The sequence below is a fragment of the Hippocampus bargibanti genome, linkage group LG01, assembly GCF_051943395.1.
Source record: "Hippocampus bargibanti isolate YZ-2025 linkage group LG01, ASM5194339v1, whole genome shotgun sequence".
NCBI lineage: Eukaryota > Metazoa > Chordata > Actinopteri > Syngnathiformes > Syngnathidae > Hippocampus > Hippocampus bargibanti.
Window position 1 is genome coordinate 30,150,925 of NC_142734.1, and position 21,590 is coordinate 30,172,514.

The 21,590-nt window shown below is 40.0% G+C and overlaps 1 protein-coding gene across 7 annotated transcripts in view; it reads right to left on the reverse strand.

Moving 5' to 3' along the window:
* Positions 1 to 584: 584 nt before the first annotated feature.
* The window catches only part of kazna (kazrin, periplakin interacting protein a), a 94,142-nt gene continuing 73,136 nt past the window's right edge, over positions 585 to 21,590 (reverse strand). For 6 of the 7 annotated variants that reach the window (XM_089009827.1, XM_089009843.1, XM_089009879.1 and 3 more), the window contains 13 exons: positions 17,872 to 18,008; positions 16,177 to 16,347; positions 15,793 to 15,876; positions 13,352 to 13,541; positions 10,593 to 10,729; positions 9,162 to 9,285; positions 4,959 to 5,155; positions 4,694 to 4,812; positions 3,243 to 3,474; positions 3,049 to 3,150; positions 2,750 to 2,916; positions 2,519 to 2,660; positions 585 to 1,171 (listed from right to left, as the gene is read on the reverse strand). In XM_089009827.1, the coding sequence (XP_088865953.1) occupies positions 1,013 to 1,171; positions 2,519 to 2,660; positions 2,750 to 2,916; positions 3,049 to 3,150; positions 3,243 to 3,474; positions 4,694 to 4,812; positions 4,959 to 5,155; positions 9,162 to 9,285; positions 10,593 to 10,729; positions 13,352 to 13,541; positions 15,793 to 15,876; positions 16,177 to 16,347; positions 17,872 to 18,008 (1,961 nt within the window). In that variant the 3' untranslated portion in view covers positions 585 to 1,012. The remainder of the gene's footprint in view (positions 1,172 to 2,518; positions 2,661 to 2,749; positions 2,917 to 3,048; positions 3,151 to 3,242; positions 3,475 to 4,693; positions 4,813 to 4,958; positions 5,156 to 9,161; positions 9,286 to 10,592; positions 10,730 to 13,351; positions 13,542 to 15,792; positions 15,877 to 16,176; positions 16,348 to 17,871; positions 18,009 to 21,590) is intronic. The other variant, XM_089009834.1, reaches the window with a different exon arrangement.

A 21,590-nucleotide genomic window follows, 5' to 3' on the forward strand; every position in this document is an offset into this window, starting at 1 on the left:
AGCGGAGAAACAAATAAATACAACTCACCAATTACCCAAATAGAGTTGTGGTAAGCAGAGGAAGCTCTGCGTTTGTTCCTCTTTCAGAAACAGGTCCCATGTTGAGGTCATGGGAGTCAATGACACCAAAAGTGTGACGTCTAAAATACTCTGCTTCACCACAATAGGACATTGTTTTTTATTTTTTATTTTTTTACATCACCAAGTTGGTTAGCCTTAGTTGATGTGGTTTGGTCTGGGTTAGAGTTGGGGGAAACACTTTTTTTTTTCATTCAATTTGTGAAAACAATATCAATGAATAAAAAGTTAGTATATGAGGCTCTGTGGAGTAGGTAAAACTAATTAATCTTTTTTTCTCTCTCTGTAAACAGTATTGCTATCCTGTCCCCTGTTCAAAGAACAAAGAGAAGAACACAAGTGGTGGTGCCGCATAATTCACGTAAGTTAATATCTTGTTGTTTTCACTCCACCATCCTTCTGGGACCTTCTATTTAGGAGACTACATCATTCTTGTTTAGCGTCACATTGAACACCTGCTTCTCACTTCTACTTCCTGCTAACTGTAACAAACCACAACTAAAAGATCACTTCTATTTCACTTTTATTTGTTATCAATTCACACAAACATTTGTCAACTCTGTATGTGACTGTGTGTGTGTTCTAAATGAAAATGACAAACATCCATTGTACTCAACATCTTTTGTCCATTGAGATTTACAAAATTGACGAGGTAATGACACATCAGAGCCGCAGACATATGAAGACTTATTTTACATCGATAAGACCCATTCTTTTGTTTTGTGTCATCCATCACGTGCCGAATACAAATCCATCATACAAATCCCACTCACAACAAATATAAAAATAATCCATATATCTTCAATTCTGCGCTTTTTGATTCAGTGACAAAAGTCACATCTTCTATTTGATGCAATGAATCAACACGAGAACAAAAAAGTACAGTAAGTGCAGTGTATGACCAAAAGGTTTCTCTTGTCGCACTCCCATAACCTCACACGTTGGTCACCCCGATGTTGGTATAAGCCCGAATGGGGCTTCCTTGTGTCCGAGGCGGTGTTTGCTCTCTGATCTCACGAGGTAGTGACCCGTAACTGCTGTGGTAGCTCATGTCCCGCCCATTGCGCATCTTTGGACTGAAACCTGTTGGCGGCTGCAACACAAATGAAAAGGGTTGTTCATAGGATCAGCTTTTGCAGGATCAGCAGTTATTTCAATTTCATATCAAATGTCTAGTTTAGTTGAGGACAAGTGTACAATAAAATGGATGCAGAGATCTTATATTTTGTAAAGTGACCAGATAAATTGCCGTGTCCACCCCATCCTCATATGGAACGACCGTACATGACATTCAGTCTTTCTGGACTTTTACATTTTAATTACAATACAATACAATACAATACATATTGATTTATATTGTGCTTGAATAAGATCTCCACTTTCTAATTTATGGTGGTCAATTATGGTGAAATCTGACTATTTTGTTGACATTCCCCTAGCGCAAAACTATTAAATGCAAGTGTATCAGTGACATGCGGTGAGGTTCATGGCTGGTGAGGCACTGACGTCATCAATGACGTCACCGCTCGTCTCTGCTTAGTATTTGAACGGTAAATTCAGCGATTTTGAAAAAAATCCTAAAACGGTGAAGTTAAATGGACAAGAACTTTAAAGTTCAAATCAGTAAATACATCTAACTGTTTAATTTATTTTTTCATTTGATATTTCCATGACAGCTTTCCATGATGACAGGTGAGGGACTGCCTCACCTGCCTCCACTGACTGCACGTCACTGAAGTGTATCAAACAATAGTTTTGCTGTGGGCGACATTGTAGTTAGGGTTTTCTCTCGGGGGGCCGTGATGAATTTGGGGAAGTTAGTTTTCAAATCTGAAGTCAAGAAAGAACGAGATCCTGGATACAAGTGGCCGAAATGAGCTTTTTCCGTAGGGTGTCCGGGCTCTCCCTTAGAGATAAGGTGAGAAGCTCGGTCATCTGCGAGGGGCTCAGAGTCGAGACGCTTTTCCTCCACATTGAGAGGAGCCAGATGAGGTGGCTCGGGCATCTGATTAGGATGCCTACTGGACCCCTCCCTGATGAGGTGTTCCGGGCACCACGCCAAAAGGTGTGGTATTATAATCAAGAAAACTATGTTTTACTAACGTATCACTTTAATTTGCATGTACTCTCAATAAATAGCTTGGCAGAGGGCCGTAGAATTCAGACGTATGTCATGAATGACTGCGTTTACTGCCGGCAGTAGGCACAATCTTTCTGGTTCAGAGTCTCTGTCCACAGTGTCTGACTGTCATATCTCTGACAGCGCCGCATAATCCGGAAAATACGGTATCAAAAGTTAGATCTTTTTTTTTTGAATGGGCAATGCGGCAACTTGTGCATGCCTACCACAATGCAGTTTTGACCAATCACAGCGACGAATACTTTCAGGTACAGATTTTGTGCTTGGCGCAAGATGGAAATAGTATTGTTCTCCCCCCACCTTGACAGCCCTCCTCCTCAGTGAACCCTCATCATCGGTGTGTCGACCAGTAGAGCCGGGCGACCTGCTGGGTGAGTGTTGTCGAAGCGGGGTTGGCGATGTTCCCAAAACTGAGCGTTCAATGTCTTGCTTGGCATCGACCCTGCAAAGTTCACGTCGTTTTGAATTACATCTCTTGCTTCACTAACTCTTGCACAAAGTAAATTCTCAAACAAAACCGCAAAGTTTAACCTGGCTAGGCATATCAGATTTGTCAGCTCTTCCTCAAGGTGTTTCCGAAGCATGTGCTTGCCGCTGGGAATTCCCATCGCTGTGGCCAAAGCTTCACTGGAAAAACTTGGATCCAGTACCATGACAGCGCCATGGATGCCGCTACTCAAGACACCGTCCGCAAACTCCTGCGCAGATGGACAGAAGATGTTGGCGGTTGGATGTTACGCTCGATTTATTCAAGCCCGATGAGTCAGTTCCAATTTGGCTATAAAACGAGGCGAGTTCAGTGTGAAATCGGTCATTCCCTTTATCCTCACCTTGAGGTCAATGTCTTTCAGCCATTTAATGACACGATGAGAGGTCCAAACCAACGGATCCGTGTTCTGGTGCTCACACTGTACCCGTCGGGCCTGCAGTGCCTGGCGAGTATTTCAACAAGCGTTTTTCATTCAAATAAGTTTCTCTCAAGTTTGTAGAAACCAGATTGTGGTGCGTGTGCACTGCCACTTACGTCCTTGTCAAAATTCAATAAGTGCAGAAGCTCGATGGCCAGCATCAAGCTGACCTGGTGGAAGTTTTTGGAGATGTTCAGATGGCGTTCCAGGTCACGGAGGGTCAAGGAGTGGAGCATGCGTCCGTCCACCAAGTGGGTGTGAAATGCCTGCGAGTATTGCGGCAAGCCTACGTCGCTGAGCCAGGCCTTGGCTACCCAGTGGTGGTCCATGTCTGCAGCCTTGGACAACCTGTATAGGGGCAATATCAGTCATGGTTATGGACCGCAATGTCGGCCGTTTGTTTACCCTCTGACTCATGATTTTTGGCTATATGTCCTGTATGTAAGGAAGACATATTTGCATCAGACTATGTTCTGTCTGTGTGGGTGCCATGTAGTGGTCGAAATTGGAATTGCTCCTCATTTTAACAAGCATTAGACCAAAATTGTTATTTCACTGTAAGATCAGAGCATTGTCATCAAATGGTGCATATGGTTTTGCTTTGTTTGAATGCTGCCGTGCCGATGACCTTTTTGTGTTTGGGAGCCTGTTACTGAGCATATTCATTTTTATTAAGTTCAGAGAGTTGCTTGTTCTGTAGTCGCAAGGGGACACAAGCCAGTGTCTTATTATGCTGGTCCCAAGCCCAGATAAATACAGAGGGTGGTGTCAGAAAGGGCATCTGACGTAAAAGTTTGGCCAAAACAAACATGCCAATAAACCTCTGAAGACGGAGGACACTGATTAGCTGTGGTGACCCATTGAAGGGAAAAGCCGAAAGGAAAAGATGATCACAATTGTTATTAACCGTTCAAAATAAAATCAGCGAAACAGCAGCACCGCAAACCTGTAACCCGAAATGGGTGGATTTTTTTTTTTTTTTTTTTTTTTTTTTTTTTGAGGGGTAGCGTACTGCGTGCAGCAATTATCTACACATGTCCCTGAAACTGCTATGAACAGCCTGGCTTCAGTTCCCACTCAGTCTTGGTGACAATGTGAGTGTGAATGATTGTCTGTTTCAGTATATGGCTAAAAGAAATATATTCTTAAATATCAAAAGCAATTGGAATTCACTCGATCACAGGTGGGTGTCAAAGTGAAAGCCCGGGAGCCAAAGCTGGCCCACCACATGATTTTATTCGGGCCATAAAAGCAAATCAAGCAAATGCCATGATGCTTGCTAAAGTCTAAACCAAAATTTCAAATTTTCGTATGTAGACCACGATAACAGTCATTAATTTTTACTTTAAATTTAAAAACTAGTTCTTCATTAATTTGTCTTGCACTCTGTATGTAATATGTGGAGAGGATTCCACATTCTAATGGCTTCCTCAAATTCATAACGGCACCCTGAGAGGAAACCAAAACTACATTGTGGCCTGCGTCAAAAAAAAAAAATAGCTTGACACCCTTGTACTAGAATAGATGATAAAAAAAACTCCTGCAACGTTTATCACGCATTCCTCACCCTCGTCCATCCTCAGCCTCTCTGTAGTCTTCAATAGCCAGACGCAGTTTCCGACGATGCATCAGACTGGTTACACCCAAGCCAAGCTCCAGGTCTTCATCGTTTAATCCTAATAACACCTACAATGCAAACAGATCAACACCACCCTGGCTCTGTGCATATGTCTCCTCCATCATTGTGACCAGTTATGCAAAATGAGTCACTCTTAGATTGCGCCGAGTATTTTTGATACCCCATGTTACATATTCACTGGATCATTCCTTACCTTGCCACTCTTGACATTCTCCGAGCAGCTGCGTATGTACATGGGCATTGCCATGACAACTTCCAACCAGGCATGCACAGTGCCCGCCCTCCACTGGGACATGGGAGTGCTCCTGGCCAGCTCCACCTGCTGCAAGCGGTCCAGCTGCTCCTCTGGGCCGTCCGGCAAGCTGAGACTGAGGCGGGTGCTGTCCAAGTCTGGGTGAGTGGGTAATTGAAAGGTAAGAGAGGGGCGCACACAATTCCAAAAATTGTGATTTTTGGAATTGTGTGATTTACAATTACTAATCACACATCTAGTAATAATAATAACAACAACAACAACAATAATAATAATAATAATAATAATAATAATAATAATAATAATAATAATAATAATAATAATAATAATAATATATTTATCTATTTGAAATACCACAAAATGCTCAAATCTAGATATAAACATTTGTAGTTTACAGTTATTCGTATTCTTTTATAATTTACACAAGAACTCAATTAGTCCATTATTTCAAAATAAACTAATAAAAACAAAATACATCCGTAGTAATTGACCAATTTCAGAAAAAAAACAAGTCAAAAATACAATATGAGTGTATTCTTGACAATATATTTGCTTATTGGACCAGATTAAAGAATGGAGCATGGCCTTTTGTGGTTTGCGAGCCATACTTTGCCTAGCTCTGCTCTCAAAGTTAAAACTTGATTAATATATAAGTTAAGATAGTTGATTCCTCTCGTATTGGTTTTATTCATGTTTCGATTTGAAATCTATAAAATTGAATCAATTATGAATGTGGTCATAGTATAGTATAGTATAGTATAGTATAGTATAGTATAGTATAGTATTAATAATATTAGCCCTAATTCGTGGAGTCATCGAGATTCTGGGAAACCAATAACCACTGAAAAGTCATTTTTTTAGTTTTGTGACATTCCAGGAGATCAACAGTAGGGGGTAATGTGGAGCCATTAATTGTTCAACATGCAAAACTCAACACATTGGGCAGCGTCAAAAATCTTTTTTAAAAATAATAATAAATCAACTAAAATGCACTACATCCCCAATATTTAAGATAAAATAATCAGGAAATGATTGTGTGAAAACACTTCCTGTTTGCTTCCTGTATGACATAATTTCCCATAATGCACAGTGGTATCGGGTAAAATAAATTGATGCAAATCACCCTTTCATTCACCGCATATATTGGACGTAAACTAAGAGAAGAACGAGACACAAATGAAACACTGTCAAGTAACTAAGATCAACAAAATTGTTCGTTATTAATTTATGTTACATGAAGCGGAAATTTCCCAATAATTTTAAATTAGTACCCTTTTCATTGTTAGTACCAGGCACGTCGGCATTTATCACAACCTCAATTAAAAGGAAAAATAAGGAAAAAGTGTTCATTTCCAGTCTGACACATGGTCACAGTGTCAAATAATCCTGACAAAATTTGAATCGTCTTTATGTTCTCTGGCTCACTAATCCGTTCCCTCACAGTGTATCTGAAAAGTGTATGCAGTACATTTGTTTTCCGCATTTTATGCCACCGTGAATGAAGCCGGAGAGGTGCTGCAAAGGGGAATGGCCTAAATCACGGGTGTCAAAGTCAAGGCCCGGGGGCAAAATCTGGCCTGTCACATATTTTTTGGGGCCCACGAAAGCAAATTAAATTTGCGAAATTCCAAAATGATCCTAGATGAATTGGAACTGTGACATGTTCGGCCAACAAATCAATCACCTTCATACTTTAACTGTAAAATGATTTTACAGCTAAAATTGGCATACTAATCCAATTTGCATCAAGAAATCTGTTTATAGGTGAATGGCTAAAAGTGCATTTGAGGCTGAAATTTCACCTGATAGCCCCATGCCACTCATCTTTTACTGGTTGTGCATGTTTTCAAAGTAACTTTTTTATTGGTTCTATAAAATTGGCTGGCAAATTTGCAACAATGGAAGGATGGCTATCCTGGAGTGAGACCAGTATAGAAGCACTGTAGTTCGTGCAGAGGAGTTATAATATATGTCAAGTGTTTCCAGCATGGTGTCCTTTCTCTCTCAATGTCATTTGTGATTGAAACGGCAAAGACGCACGCTCACGTTTGGAGGGGAGAGGAAAGGAGGCCATCTGAAAGCGTTCTTGAACACATGCACACACAATGCATACAAGATTAGTGCCATGACAAATGAACACGCACAAATATTAAAACAGACGTGGAAAGAGAGGACAGCCCCATGGAAATTCAACATGATTTATTTTTATTTTAAAATAATATTACTTCTTTAGATCTTATGTTTCTCCCTTGTATGTTTTTTTCCCCTGTCGTTTATTCATACCTTTTAAAATATCACACATCGACACCTCTTGACTTCACAATTAAAGTTCACTCTGTCGTATCATCGCCATTTTTTAAATACAATTCTTCAATAATATTAGTTTTCTCTATTGTTGTCCCATTTACAACAGGTAAAACATCTGACAAACAAAACAAAACACAGAGAGGCTCAAAAACTTTGAGAACGTCCCCTCAAACTTCTGAAAATTGGCAAGTGCAAAAAAAAAAATGTTTTTGGGACATTCGTATGCATACAATCCACTCCAGAATTGCTTCATAGCTTAAGTTTTGTGTTGTGATGCTCCCACCACTGCATACACTCAGTCATGTGTGCAGTCAGGAAAGTTGCAGCGAGGTGGGAGGGAAGGGGGTTAAGTTAACAGCAAGAGAACAGTTTTCCTGGCGGCGAGACAGTGCAGACTGTAGCTCTATCCCCCCCAAAAAAAGCCCTCAACAGCAAATTTTAATCGGAGGCTGCCTAATATGTGGATTTTTGGCATTAATGGAAAAACATTTTCCCCGCTAGATTCTTAAGATTTTCATTTTTTGTTTGTTTCTTTTTAATGTTTGACTTATAAAATCGTGTACAATTTTGATTTCACCCCACAAAGCAATTCTTTTTCATTATGTCCTCGTAACTCACCCCGATATATGTAAATGTGTATATATATATATATATATATATATATATATATATATATATATATATATATATATACGCATAAGTGTATGTATGCATGCGTATATATATATATATATATATATATATGTATATATATATATATATATATATATATATATATATATATATATATATACACACGCATGAGAGTATGTATGCATGCGTATATATATATATATATATATATATATATACATACACATTATTATTATTATATATTACAATATTTTTTTCTTGTTTTTTTTCAAATGTACGTGTTATTGAAAACATGACATTATTTTGATATTTTTTTAAAAATTGTCGACTTGAGTAAGTCAACATTTTATTTTTTGCTGTGCGTGTGCCGTGTCACTTTGGGGAAGAACCCTTCCTGATCATTCAAGATTTGGAGTCAAGAGTATAGCGGGAGTAACTGACCTCTCTTGTGTCAAGGAAAACAGATGTTAGTTCATTTTTTAACAGATGGCGACGGATGTCAGAGTGGCATGCGTCGAGGGACATGCATGGCACAACACGGCACGTACAAAATGCTTCTATCTCGAGCGATAGAAATCACATTTCCCACAATTCCTGCCGGGCCTCGTGTTACTCGGGAACAAAGTGCCTTGAGTGGACGATTCATTCCGCCCATCGAGGCTCCGTGTGCAGTTTTCCTGACTGGAGACAGAATGGGATGGTTTGAAGGGTGTCTGCATGTCACCCACAGGAAAACTGTTCTCATCACGGTGGCGCGGAAAGACGGGGAATGAACCAAGCAGGGCAGTCAATGGAGGCAGGGGCAGAGGGGAGGTCACTTGAAAGGTAGTCAAGGTTACATATCAAAAATAAGAGAAGGCATTCAGGATGAGGAGGCATTGACACGCACGCACACAAAATTGCACACGGACCGTTGTTATTGACACGTTACAGCAGTCCTTCAAGTTTGCAGTTGAGTGAAAAAAAAATCAAAATAGAGAATCCCAAACTCATATCCACCACGTTTGTTGCGCTCAATTTACAGCAATGTACATACATACATACATACAGGGGCATTTTGCTAGCTCGCACCTCCCGGCACCTCCGTACATGCTCTCAGGGACACATGGACACAACGTCGTCCTCTGATCATTTCCACAGAGAGTCCGCGTGGCCTTTACCAGTCCGCGTCCTCCTCTATGTAATAATCGGGTGTTGCAGTACCATCAAACAAACCCGGGTCCAGGGACTTGCGCTGTTTCCCTCGGGCGAATACTCGCGACAAAGAGCCCAGGCCCATCTTGTCCTTCTTCTTCTTACATTTTGCCACCTCCAGATCTTCGAGAGACTGCGTGAAGAAAAAAAAAAACGGAAGCGTGAAGCATGGGGGACAAAAAGGCACCGGGGAGAAAGATTGAAATTTAACAAGTGCAGTGACATTTGTCATGCTGCCATGCAAGCCCATTCAAAAAAACTCTTTGGAAAGTATCGTATTTTCCGCAATATAAGGCGCACCGGATTATAAGGCGCACCTTCAACAAAACGTCGATTTTGCCTTTAGATGTTCGTTATCACTTTCTTTTTTTTTGTCAAACATGAAAATGTAAATTGCAGAATAGTATGCGTGATATTTTATCCTTTCTATGAGATCAAAAATATTACCATACAATAATAAATATAATTTCAGAGATGATAAATCTTCCTTCTTTTATATATTCTATTTATATTTTGGCTTTAAAACTTGGGCGACATCTTCTGCATTTTATGGGTGCTACATTCATGTCATTGACAGCTGGAATTGATATGGGAAGACTCCTTTGATCGATTGCAAACATTTATGCTTTCCTCTTCAGAACTATTTGAATCATAGTCATAACTGGATGAGTAACAAGAAAGCATATTCTACGAATCTGAAGCCATTGTTTTGATTCTCGAGCAAGGCAAGACGTCTTGGGGTGACTTCAAGAGGGAACAAGAGGGCGGGACCTTCTGAAACTGGCCATTTCCGGTGTCATTTTGAAGTCGTTTTTGGACACTTTAAGTCATTTTTATTGGTGTTTCTCATTTGACTAAAAATATCAGCTTGGGTGTTTTGAGTATTTTAGATGCGATAAAACGTTTTTCTGATGTCAGCTAGGAAATTAAAAAATGGTGTCTGTTGTCCTTTAAGGTTTTGCTGTTGTCAAAAGTGGCTTCCCGGCAATTTGCAACACCAAAATTAAATTGAGAGAACTAATTTTGATTCCTCCAAATGAAAGAAATGAATTTATTTTTAGCACACAACTGGATTGACTTGCTGTGCTAACCCACATTGTTGCCAAAAAAATGTAAATAATTTGAAAATATGGTCCAAATTGATTGAATGATGATTTTAACCCAAAAGGAGTGCATATTATTTCCCCGAAGTGTTCTTCAGAGTCACTTCTCATCGGAATTTTTGTCAAATTTCCCAAAATAATTGCAGGAAAACTGCAAATATCACATTCATTAAACTGAAACGCGAGACTATTGTCATTCTTGGCATGAGGAAACAAAGTTGATTCAAGACGACACAGCGGACAGCATGAAAATGGACAGCTGAAGCAAAGTGGAGATTGCGGCCGCGTGTTTGAGTGAGCGAGGAGGGGAGAGAGGGGAGGAGCATCTCTTTCTTACATTGCAGAGCGAGTGAGTCCGATGACGTGGAGAGTTGATGTCACTCGGCGTGGACGACCTGTCTCCCTCCACAGCCGAGGCATCGGAGATGATGGAGGGCTGACGCGAGTGACAGGGGCTCACCCGCACAGCAGCCACTAAATGGGAGGAGAGTTGGAGCAGGGGGGAAGCTTGACTTTTTTTTTAACAGCAGTGAATGCAACAATTTGGCAAAATGGGATTTGCATCACATTTTTAATAGTGCAGTGGTTCTTAACCGGGGTGCGAAAATGCTTCTTAGGAGGTACGAGGATACTCTGGGGGGAAATTCCAAGTTATTGTGTTCATTGGCATTAGGGATAATGCTAATTAAGCCTCATAGCCGTAAAGTAAACCAATTATTATTATTATTATAATTATTTAAAGGACAACCGACGTCTCCGGACAAGTTGTGTACATAATTTGTAAAATGGCCTCAAATGACTTCTACTGAGCGTATTTTACAAAGATTCCACCGCATATAGCTATATTTTACGTTTTAAGACTTGTGCTGAATATTCCGGAAGTCTTCTTTTTGAGTTGGTGACGAGTCCGTACGTGATGTCACTGAAGGAATGTCCCTGACCGAAAAAAGGACACATTGTAGCAGGCCTTCCATCACGTTAATGCTTGTTTGGCCTGAAAACCTCGCGTAGCACCAGAAAGAGCCAGAAGAGGGCGTCCAAGCTCCATTTAAGGAATTTATCAGCCTGTGGAAACGGGCTGATTCATTCATCACAGGAGCTCGGTGGCCATTTTTTGCATTTTTTTGGGTGAGACATTTCCCCCCAATGTTGCCTCAAAATGGCACAGAATAAATTATTTAATCAATTTCAACCATGTATGCTTTCCTCTTCAGAACTATTTGAATCATATTCATAACTGGATGTGTAACAAGAAAACATATTCTCCGAATCTGAAGCCATTGTTTTGATTCTCTAGCAATGCAAGACGCCTTGGCGTGACGTCATGAACTGGGGGCGGGACTTTCTGAAAATGCCCAATTCGCAGCTCAATTTTTTGCCGATTTTGGACACTTTCAGTCATTTTTATTTGCATTTGACTAAAAATATCTTACTGCGTGTTTTGGGTATTTTAGATGCTATAAAACGTTTTTCTGATAGGTAGGAAACAAAAAAGTGACGTCGGTTGTCCTTTAATACATATACACATACAGTATATATATATATATTTTAATTTATTATGTGTATTTTATGTTGTTTTAATATGCCAGTTATGTAAATAAATAATTAAATACCTGATGGTTTTGTTACACATTATGATTATGATATCGATATTGCTTTTCATCAATTTCTGAAAAGGGGTGTGAGAAGTGGTTGGTGAATTGAATGAGGTGCGCACAAGGAAAAAAGGTTACGAAACAACAGTTCTAGTCCTATACTTTGATCTACAGAAATACCAAATGAAAAGGCACAAACGACATGCAATCATGTGCAGTTGCCAAGCAACAGTGAGTGGGAACGCAAGGATGAAACTGGTATGGTAAGTAAACACTGACTGCAATTTAACAGACATTTTCTCTTTTTCTATTTGTCTGGTAACTCTGTTGATGCTAGTTTACCAGTTTACCAATTTGCACAGCACGAATCATGACATCTGAATGATGAAAGTTTTTTAAACGTATTATTTGTATTATTTATATGTATTATATACATGATATAATACATATTTTTCTCTTTCTTTCTTTCTTTCTTTCTTTCTTTCTTTCTTTCTTTCTTTCTTTCTTTCTTTCTTTCTTTCTTTCTTTCTTTCTTTCTTTCTTTCTTTCTTCTTTCATTCGTTCATTTATGAATCTATTTATCTATTCATCTATTTATTATCTATGTATTTATTTATCCAAACATTCCTCCATCTACACGTCTATGTATTTATTTATTTGTTATTGATTATTAATTTATTTACGTATTAATTTATTCAGTCATCCATTCACATATGTATTTATTAATTTATCTATCCAATCATTCATTCATACGTTTATTTATTTATTTATTTATCCATTCATTCATCCATGCATCTAATAATAACAATAATCAATTTCATTTATAAGCGCCTTTGAAAACTCGCAAGGACACTTTACAGTTACAGGACATTTTTCTACGGGTGAGCAGCGGCAGCCACACGCGCCAGCGGTCACTCAACCCGGAACTATGTATTGATTTATTGATTTATTATAATTTTTACATTTTTATTTATTCGTTAATTCATTCACATATTTATTTTTTATCTATTTACGTTTTTATTTATGCATTTATTCATTCATTTGTTCATTCACAGATTGATTTATTGATTGATTGATTGATTGTTTGATTGATTGATTGATTGATTTATAAGTATTGATGTTGTAGTTGTTTGTATGATCAGAGCCAAAATTGAATAAATACGTGACGTCATTGATATAGTTCAGCAGAATACAATGCGCATGACCTTTTTGCGCCTAATAAGCAGTAGGAGAAGGCAGGAAAAAAACGTATTTTTCTTAATGAAAGAACAATTAGTTGAGATCTCATCTCACCCCAGTTGTTCTCCCTTATCTCACTGCTTTATCCGAAACAATAAGAAACAATATTGAGAATTATAATTGATTCCGTGGCAGTTGATGGCGACGCCAAGACAACTAGAAGAGGCATGATAAGCTATGCTTCATCCAAAAAGCGCACGGTGGATGACGGCGAACAGCATGGGCACAAAAGCAGATGGCCGCTCAACAACGCTGCTTTTACCTTGTCTGTCAGTGGGATGTCCTGTGTGCACGTAGAGGGTCTGCTGACTTTGCCTGATGGCGGCGGTGAGGGGAAGGTCAGCCTGCATCACCCATTCCTGGTTGTTGCCATTGACAACCGTTTCCGATGGCATTGCCAGGGAGTGACGCTTAGGCACGTCCTTAGTCAGGGTAGCGAGCGACTGTTTAGCCTTGGGAGAGGTGAAAACAGACAAAAAAAATATTTGGTGCGTTTAACGTGCACTTACAATGTCGGAGGAAACTGGACTACTCAGAGAAAACCCACACAGGCAAAGTGAGAACATAAAGACTCCACATGGGAAGGCCAGAGCCGGAATCAAACCGCACCTTTGCACTGTGAGGCGGACGAACTAACCACTGCAGCATCAGGCTGCCCCAATTTTATTTAATTTGGAATTTCTCCACTAGTGTTTTAAAAATTCAGCTCAAAGACATCATATTTGATGCAGCACCCGGCTCCGATAATAATAATAGTAATAATAATAATAGTCTAAAACATAAATGTATCACACATAGCAATCCCCAAACTATTCACTATCATTTAAACAAAACGACTCGCTTAACATTTAATGTCTTCGGATGATTTGATTTGAACAAAATGGATCGGAAAATGCGAGGACGTCGGCGTCGCTTTTGCAGCCTAGCGAAAATAGCAACTGTCGAGCAATTTCTCAAAAGTGTTTTGATAGCCAGTCAGCAGAATAAAAATACACACGAGGAGCTTTGAGTCGAGCGAAAGGCTTGACACCGGCTGCCAGCCAGCCGTCGAATGAATTTGAACCCTTTCAGGCTCATATTATGATAACCTGCATCATTCAAAGGAAAAAAAAGCAGCTTTTGAATAGCAAGCCCATTAAAGTGAACCATGTATGTGCTTCCTCCATATTTCCAGGATAATTAATTATTTTTTAAAATGTATTTGTACATCAATTTCACTGGATGCTCTTTTACTAATTATCATAAGCTACTCTTTATGTTTTTCTTTTTCTTTTCAATGTCTATAAATCTTGCGTTTGCAAATGCTTTTAACTCATTCATTGCCATTCCCAAATGTATTCGGGAATTGAGAATATGACGTGCAGCGCTTTCTTGCGGGGGTGCCGATAAAGCTCTGGTAAGACCTCTGGCATTGTTTTTCCCTTCCACCAGGGGGCATCATTTGCGTTTTGTACAGCCGCCCCCATTTCAAACTCAGATAACTACAGACCCCTACAACTTAGGCATTAACTCTTTTTTTCTGATGAAAGAAAAGAGTCTATGGTTTCTTACGCTGTCTTGAATGTTTTTGTAGTCCTAAAATTCAATATTCTGTGGGTCCAGCAATTTGAGTGAAAATAACTAAAACCCTGGCATTGGAGTGGACACATTTTTGCACATCATTTGGCACTGAATGAGTTAAATATCGTATTGTTAATGATTCAAGCATATTTTCATCACCCCCGTACTGTCATGTGGTGTTCCACAGGGCTCAATTATGGGGCCTCTGCTGATCTCACTGTACCAACTCCCATTCAGTTCCATCTTTAAAAACATGGCATTTCCTTCCACTGCTATGCATAAAACTGTCACATCTACAGTATGTCCCACCAAGCAAAAAAAGATGCTTTCTCAGTCAGGCCACTTGTATCCTTCCTGGAGGTGATCAAAACCTGGTTGGAGCAAAATTTCTAAACCTTCAACTACAACAAAAAAAGACAGAACTGATACTGATTGGTCTCCTGTGGCCCCTGTACATTACATCCTGTTGACATGGGCTCCTGGCTCCTTATCTGAACTCAACAGTGTCAAAATTGGACAGTGATTTTAAACTTGACTGGCACATTATTGCTGTTGTTAAAACCAGCTTCTTTCATCTTAGACACCCAGTCTTAGTTTTACTCCTTGGAATTTTTTTTACAGTCGTTGTGACTGATTTATTCCTTTATTGTTGTGTATAAGATAGTTGCTCCATGTACAGCACTTTGCATGCAGAGTTGGCTGTTTAAAAGTGCTCTATAAATACAATTGAGTTGAGTAACCCCCCTGCCCTCGCTAAAACAAAAAGTCAAGCAGGAGGGCACAAATTAACACCACCGCAATCAGGTCACGTGCAACCACCACCACTTCATTGCACCAGTCCAAAAAAAAATCATCAATCCAGATGGCTGACATGCAAAACAAAACAGAATCACAACCCTTCATTAGTGGTCACGATGATGTTTTCTTTCTAAATTTGCGCTAAATCGCATTTGGATCAATCATAGGGTACTGGGGGGATTTTTGGCATCACTCCTGGTCAAATGACCAGGTTTGATTTGGGTGATCTGGGGATTAGTCACACATATACTGTATCCATGACAACAACTAGGGGATGTTTCCAAGGATCAAGGTAGGGTTAAAACAAGTTCACGTCAAAGCCAATGGGTCGGGGGTCCGTCTTACCGCCATAACCCTCGGGGAGAAGTCCCTGTCCCCGAGCCGCTCAAACACCCGGAACTCCATTCTTTGATTGACACAGTTACTGATCTGAAGGGGTTAGGGGGGGGATGGAAACATGAGGGAGGGCCATATATATACTGGACATTCAAATTATTTCGTGATTAATTTTGGACATATGTCAAATGTAACGGTCAGAACATTCTTTTTTTTAAACCTGTTTATAAGCAACATGACACAAAAACTACAAATCCGATTTTTATGAGATTTCGTCAAAGTACCAATGACCAAAGAATTGGATTTGTGGAGACGAGATTGTGAATCGGAAATTCAGTTTGGAACAGCTACTTTTTTTTCTTCACGCGCTCGCTCTTCCAGCTCCCATCTCACCATGGCCAGTTCAGCCTCCAGCTCCTTAATGCGGTTTTCCTTGAGGTCCAACTGTGATCGCAGCATCCCCGTAAGCTCGGTGGCTTCCTTGGTTTGCCGCCTCAGGTCCCACTTCTCTCTCTCAAGCATGTCTTTCTCTTTGGCGAGAGCTTTCACCGCATCCTCGCTTTCCTTTGTGGAGGGATAGAGAGCCCGACGTTAGTACGTTAAGCTGAAAACAGCAAGGAAGTGCAAATGCCCCGGGTAAATGGCTAATATTACTGAGACGTAGCAATCGCGAGGTAATCGGCAAATAGGCCACCCGCGGACCGTCAGCGGGATGACATAAGAACAATTTGATGCATACTTTTTTGTGCATTTAAGGCAATGACTCCAAACGCCACAGGACATGAGAGCTCATCAGGCATCCAATTTCATTTAATTGGTTTAAAAGTTATTATTTCTTCACACACAAAAAAAGAAATGTATCTCCGCTCATTCATGTATCATGATGGCATAAGGTACAATTTACCATCTGTTGCGGTTCAAACAATAAAAGGAATAGATGGCTTCAGCTCAAAATGCCCAGAATTCATAAGAAGTAACTAAATAGAAATGTGGTCATTATTTTTGTGTACATTCTTTGTTTTTGTGCCATCAGATTTAAATCACATTTTAAGGAATATATTCTCTAACTTTGTTAATACCATGTTGTCATCTTCACTCACTTAAACATAGAACTCAACTGCATTTCTAGATCAATTTAAAACAACCACCGCTGCATCCAAAGTGATGCTGCTGGAGCAAAAATAATTCATCCAAAAAAACAATACATGAATGACAAAGACAGCCGAAAGCACAAAAACGGTCAAACTAAAAATCAAATCTCCTGCTGAGTCAAAAGACAAAGAATACAAATGAGTTTTGAGGCGAGTTTTAAAGATGGGCAGCGAGAGGGGCTTGCCAAGCGTTCAGCGGGAGGTCATTCCAAAGAGAGGGACCAGCCACGGAAAAGGCTAGGCCCCCCCTTCCGGGCCTACGCTTAGTTCTCGCGAGCACTAATAGTGTCTGGTCCCCAGATCTGAAGCGGGGGATGCGGAGGGGCGGGGTGAAGCTATTTAAAGTTCTAAAAACAAATAATAGAATCTTAAAAAGAACGCACGGCAACTTCACTCCGAGATCATCCAACTACCAATGCTAAAATGCATTGGTAGCCAGTGAAGGGATGCAAGAGTGGGAGTCTCTTACGAGTGCCAGTCAAGAGGAGAGGAGCAGCATTTTGGACCAACTGGAGATGCTTCATGGAGGATAGGCTGACTCCAAAGCCAAGTGGATTACAGAAAAACACAATTGACTCAATCACTTTACTGCCACACGATGTGCAAAAAATGTGTCCATTCCAGTTACAGGTTTTTGTAATTTTCACTGAAATTGCAGGACCCATAGATATTGAGTTTTAAGACGACACAGGACTACATAAACATTCAATGCAGCATAAGAAACCTTAGATTATCTTTTTTCATCAGAACTGACCGAACCGACCGAACCAGACCGAATAAATTCGGGAATGGCAGTGAATGAGTTAAGGTTGGGGAAACAGTAGTTTAATTTCACCCTTTGGTTAAGGAAAGCCAAATTTGTCCACTCAATGGGCATTCAAAACAACATTGCTATAAATGGGAGGGGGCAGGGGGTTGGGGCTGTCAATGCATTTACTTTTCTGTGCTGGTCGTAGTTGCGAATAAAATCCCGGAGCTGCTCCTCTCGACTCTCCAGTGTCGAATAAAGTTGCTGCATCTGATTCACCAGGTCTGCCTTTTCCGCTTTAAGACGCTTGCGGTCCGACTTCATGGCTGATGGAAAGAGAAGAGATGTAGGGGGGTGAGAGATCAATACACAGAGAGAGAGAGAGAGAGAGAGAGAGAGAGAGAGAGAGAGAGAGAGAGAGAGAGAGAGAGAGAGAGAGAGAGAGAGAGAGAGAGAGAGAGAGAGAGACTGAGATTAGTTAGCACTGCATTATGGGCCACACAGGTTCATTGCTGAGTCATGACAACATTCATTGGAGCACTTCTGCAACTTCAGAATTTCCCGGGACTATTTATGGTCCTTCTCACAAACAATAACCCTGGAACGTTTGGTGAAACATTTACTAAGTGGCTTTTCAAGTGTTTTTTTCAACCGACGTCTCCGGACAAGTTGTGTCCATAATTTGTAAAATGGCTTTAAATGACTTCTATTGAGCGTATTTTACAAAGATCCCACCGCATATAGCTATATTTTACGTTTTAAGACTATTCAGGAAGTCTTGTTTTTGAGTTGGTGACGAGTCCTCACGTTACGTCATGAAAGGACCCCCCCCCCCCCCGACCGACAAAAAGACACATTGTAGCAGTCCTTCATCACGTCAATGTATTTTGCTGTACTGTTTGTCTGAAAACCTTGATGTTGCACCCAAAAACCGCCAGAAGAGGGCGCTCAAGCTCCATGGGAGGAATTTATCAGCCTGTGGAAACGGGCCGATTCATTCCTCACGGGAGCTGGTCGCCATTTTTGGGTGCGACATTCCCCCCCGCCCGTTTGCCTCAAAATGACACGGAATAAATTATTTAATCGATTGCGAACATGTATGCTTTCCTCTTCAGAACTATTTGAATCATATTCATAACTGGATGTGTAACAAGAAAGCATATTCTCAGAATCTGAAGCCATTGTTTTGATTTTTCAGCAATGCAAGACGTCTTGGCGTGACGTCACGAACTGGAGGCGGGACTTTCTGAAAATGCCCAATTCGCAGCTCAATTTTTTGCAGATTTTGGACACTTTAAGTCATTTCCCTCTGATGTACCTTTTTTTTGTTTACCTCACTGGTGCTCTGGGCCAGCTGTGTGTCTGTAAACGAACTTTTTAACAACACCGCTTTCACAAGCTGCATCCGGGGAGACTGTTCTGGGCGCATCCTCCTATTGTGCAAGGACAACATCTGTCGCTTTCTCACTTGATAAGAACAGCGTGATTCATGTTGAGAGGGCTACTTGGGAAAATTATTTGACCTTGCTTGTTCTTTCTCTTTTGTGGTAAGCCTATTCAGGGGTTTACCCCAGCGCTTTCTTCAATTTTATAGCTCTCCTTCTCCTCTGTATCTTGGGCTCCAATTCTCCACAGGTCTTCTCACATCACAGATGCGAAATGACCAGTCTCCTTCGACTGGTTGAATAATAATAATAATAATAATAATAATAATAATAATAATAAGGTTTCTTCAGCCGTCATCTGTACGTTTCGGTTCCCATCCAAGAAGCTTCATCAGCAAACTAAAGTCTTACTGGTAGTTTCGGCCCTCTATATATATATCCCTACTGTCCAGACATGGCGGTGCCGGACTCTGTTATGATAGGCCCCTTTTAGGTCTCTTTTACTCCCCTTTCAAACCATCTATTTATATTTATTTATAAAAGAAGCTATTTTCATGAAGCAGCAAAATCCTTCCTTTAACCGTAATGGTGGGGTGAGGTTCAATTTGGATCGTTCGTACAATAGACTGCTTAGGCAACATAGGATTACTCATGCCGATGAGGTGATACCAGGGCAAATCAGGCCAGTCATCAGTCAGGACAATAGAAGCTATCAGTGGAGCCGCAGGGATTAGTCCTCTGCTCCCCCGAACCTGAGAGCAGGGACCGACACCGCCATGTCTGGACAGTAGGGATATATATAGGGCCGAAACTACCAGTGAGACTGCTTTGCTGACGAAGCTTCTTGGATGGGAAGCGAAACGTCCGACACCTTCAAAGAAGTACAGATGACGGCTGAAGAAACCTTTTCATCGATGGACCATTCCTGTACGACTAAGAGCTTACACAGATGATGAAATAATAATAATAATAATAATAATAATAATAATAATAATAACATTTTATTTCTCAGCGCTTTTCAAAAGCAAACCATTGAAATCTGGACCAAGCTCATTTCTGATCTGGTCCACCCTTGTCATTCTCAAAAAGAATCTCCACAACTTGAACATTGGCAGGTCCAACTCTCTAGAGTGTTGTAGTCATTGCTACCATCTCACGGTTGTTTTCAATACCGTCCTACTTTGCACTCTTCCTCATTGCTCCGAATGGAAGCTCAGATGAAGAAGCTCGGGGAAGAGCCAAGCTGGTTGCACCTGCCTCACCGAACTCAGTGATTCCTCTGAGATGGGCACACAAATACCGTGGCTGTCTCGGATCCTGCACCTGTTGCTGTTGGGCAACGGCCATCTGAGACAAGACGTCCACTGTGACTAATTAAAAGGGCCTATTGTTGGTCAGTACGTCCGCAACCTTTGCGTGTTTAATGAATACAGACGAAGGGCCGATGAACTGCGTGGGAGAAAGCCATATTGGCTCGCTCGTCTATTTCTCGGCTTTGTGTTAACCCTCGATATACACTTCCAGTTGGAATAGAAAGGTGGCCCTGACGTCTAATTTACACTGATGTACAATACAATAAAATGTGATACAATACAATACAATACAATACAACGCAATACATGTAGCCATTTATGTCTAATTTGTGGACTCCAAGGTAACCATATGTAAGTTTACCAGGCAAGAAATAGGTCCAGGTTTGTTTCCAGAGTTACCAATATTCGCAATAAGGGTACAAAATTCGGATCTTTGAGGATACCAGGGCAGTGACTAAGTACACCCTACTCCTAAAGCAGTGGAACAGGGAAGACAAATTATTTATTCATTTATTAGTTTATTTGTTGATTCGTTTCTTTGTTGATTATTATTTATCTCTCAGCACATTTATTGATTTATTTATTTGTTTATTTATATATTTGTCTGTCTGACTGTCTGTCTGTCTGTTTATTTATTAATTTATTTGGTTGTTTGTTGATTTATGTATCAAATTATATATTAATTGATTTATGTATTTATTCTGTTATTTGTGTGTTTATCTGTGTATACATTTCTTCAATGTATTCAATGTATTCGTTTGTTTGTTTGTTTATTTATTTAGTTAGTTAGTTATTTATTTAGTTATTTATTCATCCATTTCTTTGTCAATTTATCTATGTATCTAATTATATATTTATCGATTTATGTATGTATTCTGTTATTTATTTATTTATTTATTTATTTGTTTGTTTATGTATCTATTTATTTACTTACTTATCAGTTCATCTGTTTATTTCACCATTAAAATTCACAAATAGACAAATAAATAATGTTTGACATCCAAGGACGAATATGAGAGAGAACGAAAGGGGTAAATCTTAATGTCTCAGCTCCTATTTTCAGGCGTTTTTACAGGCGTCAAGATTTGACTAAAAGTAATCGACCATCTGACTGACTGGTGTGTTTTGGAGCCGAGGTGTTTTCTTTAACATGCAATCATGTCTACATCGAGTTTCAGATTGTAGTGTGGTTTTCTTGTGAATGCGACAT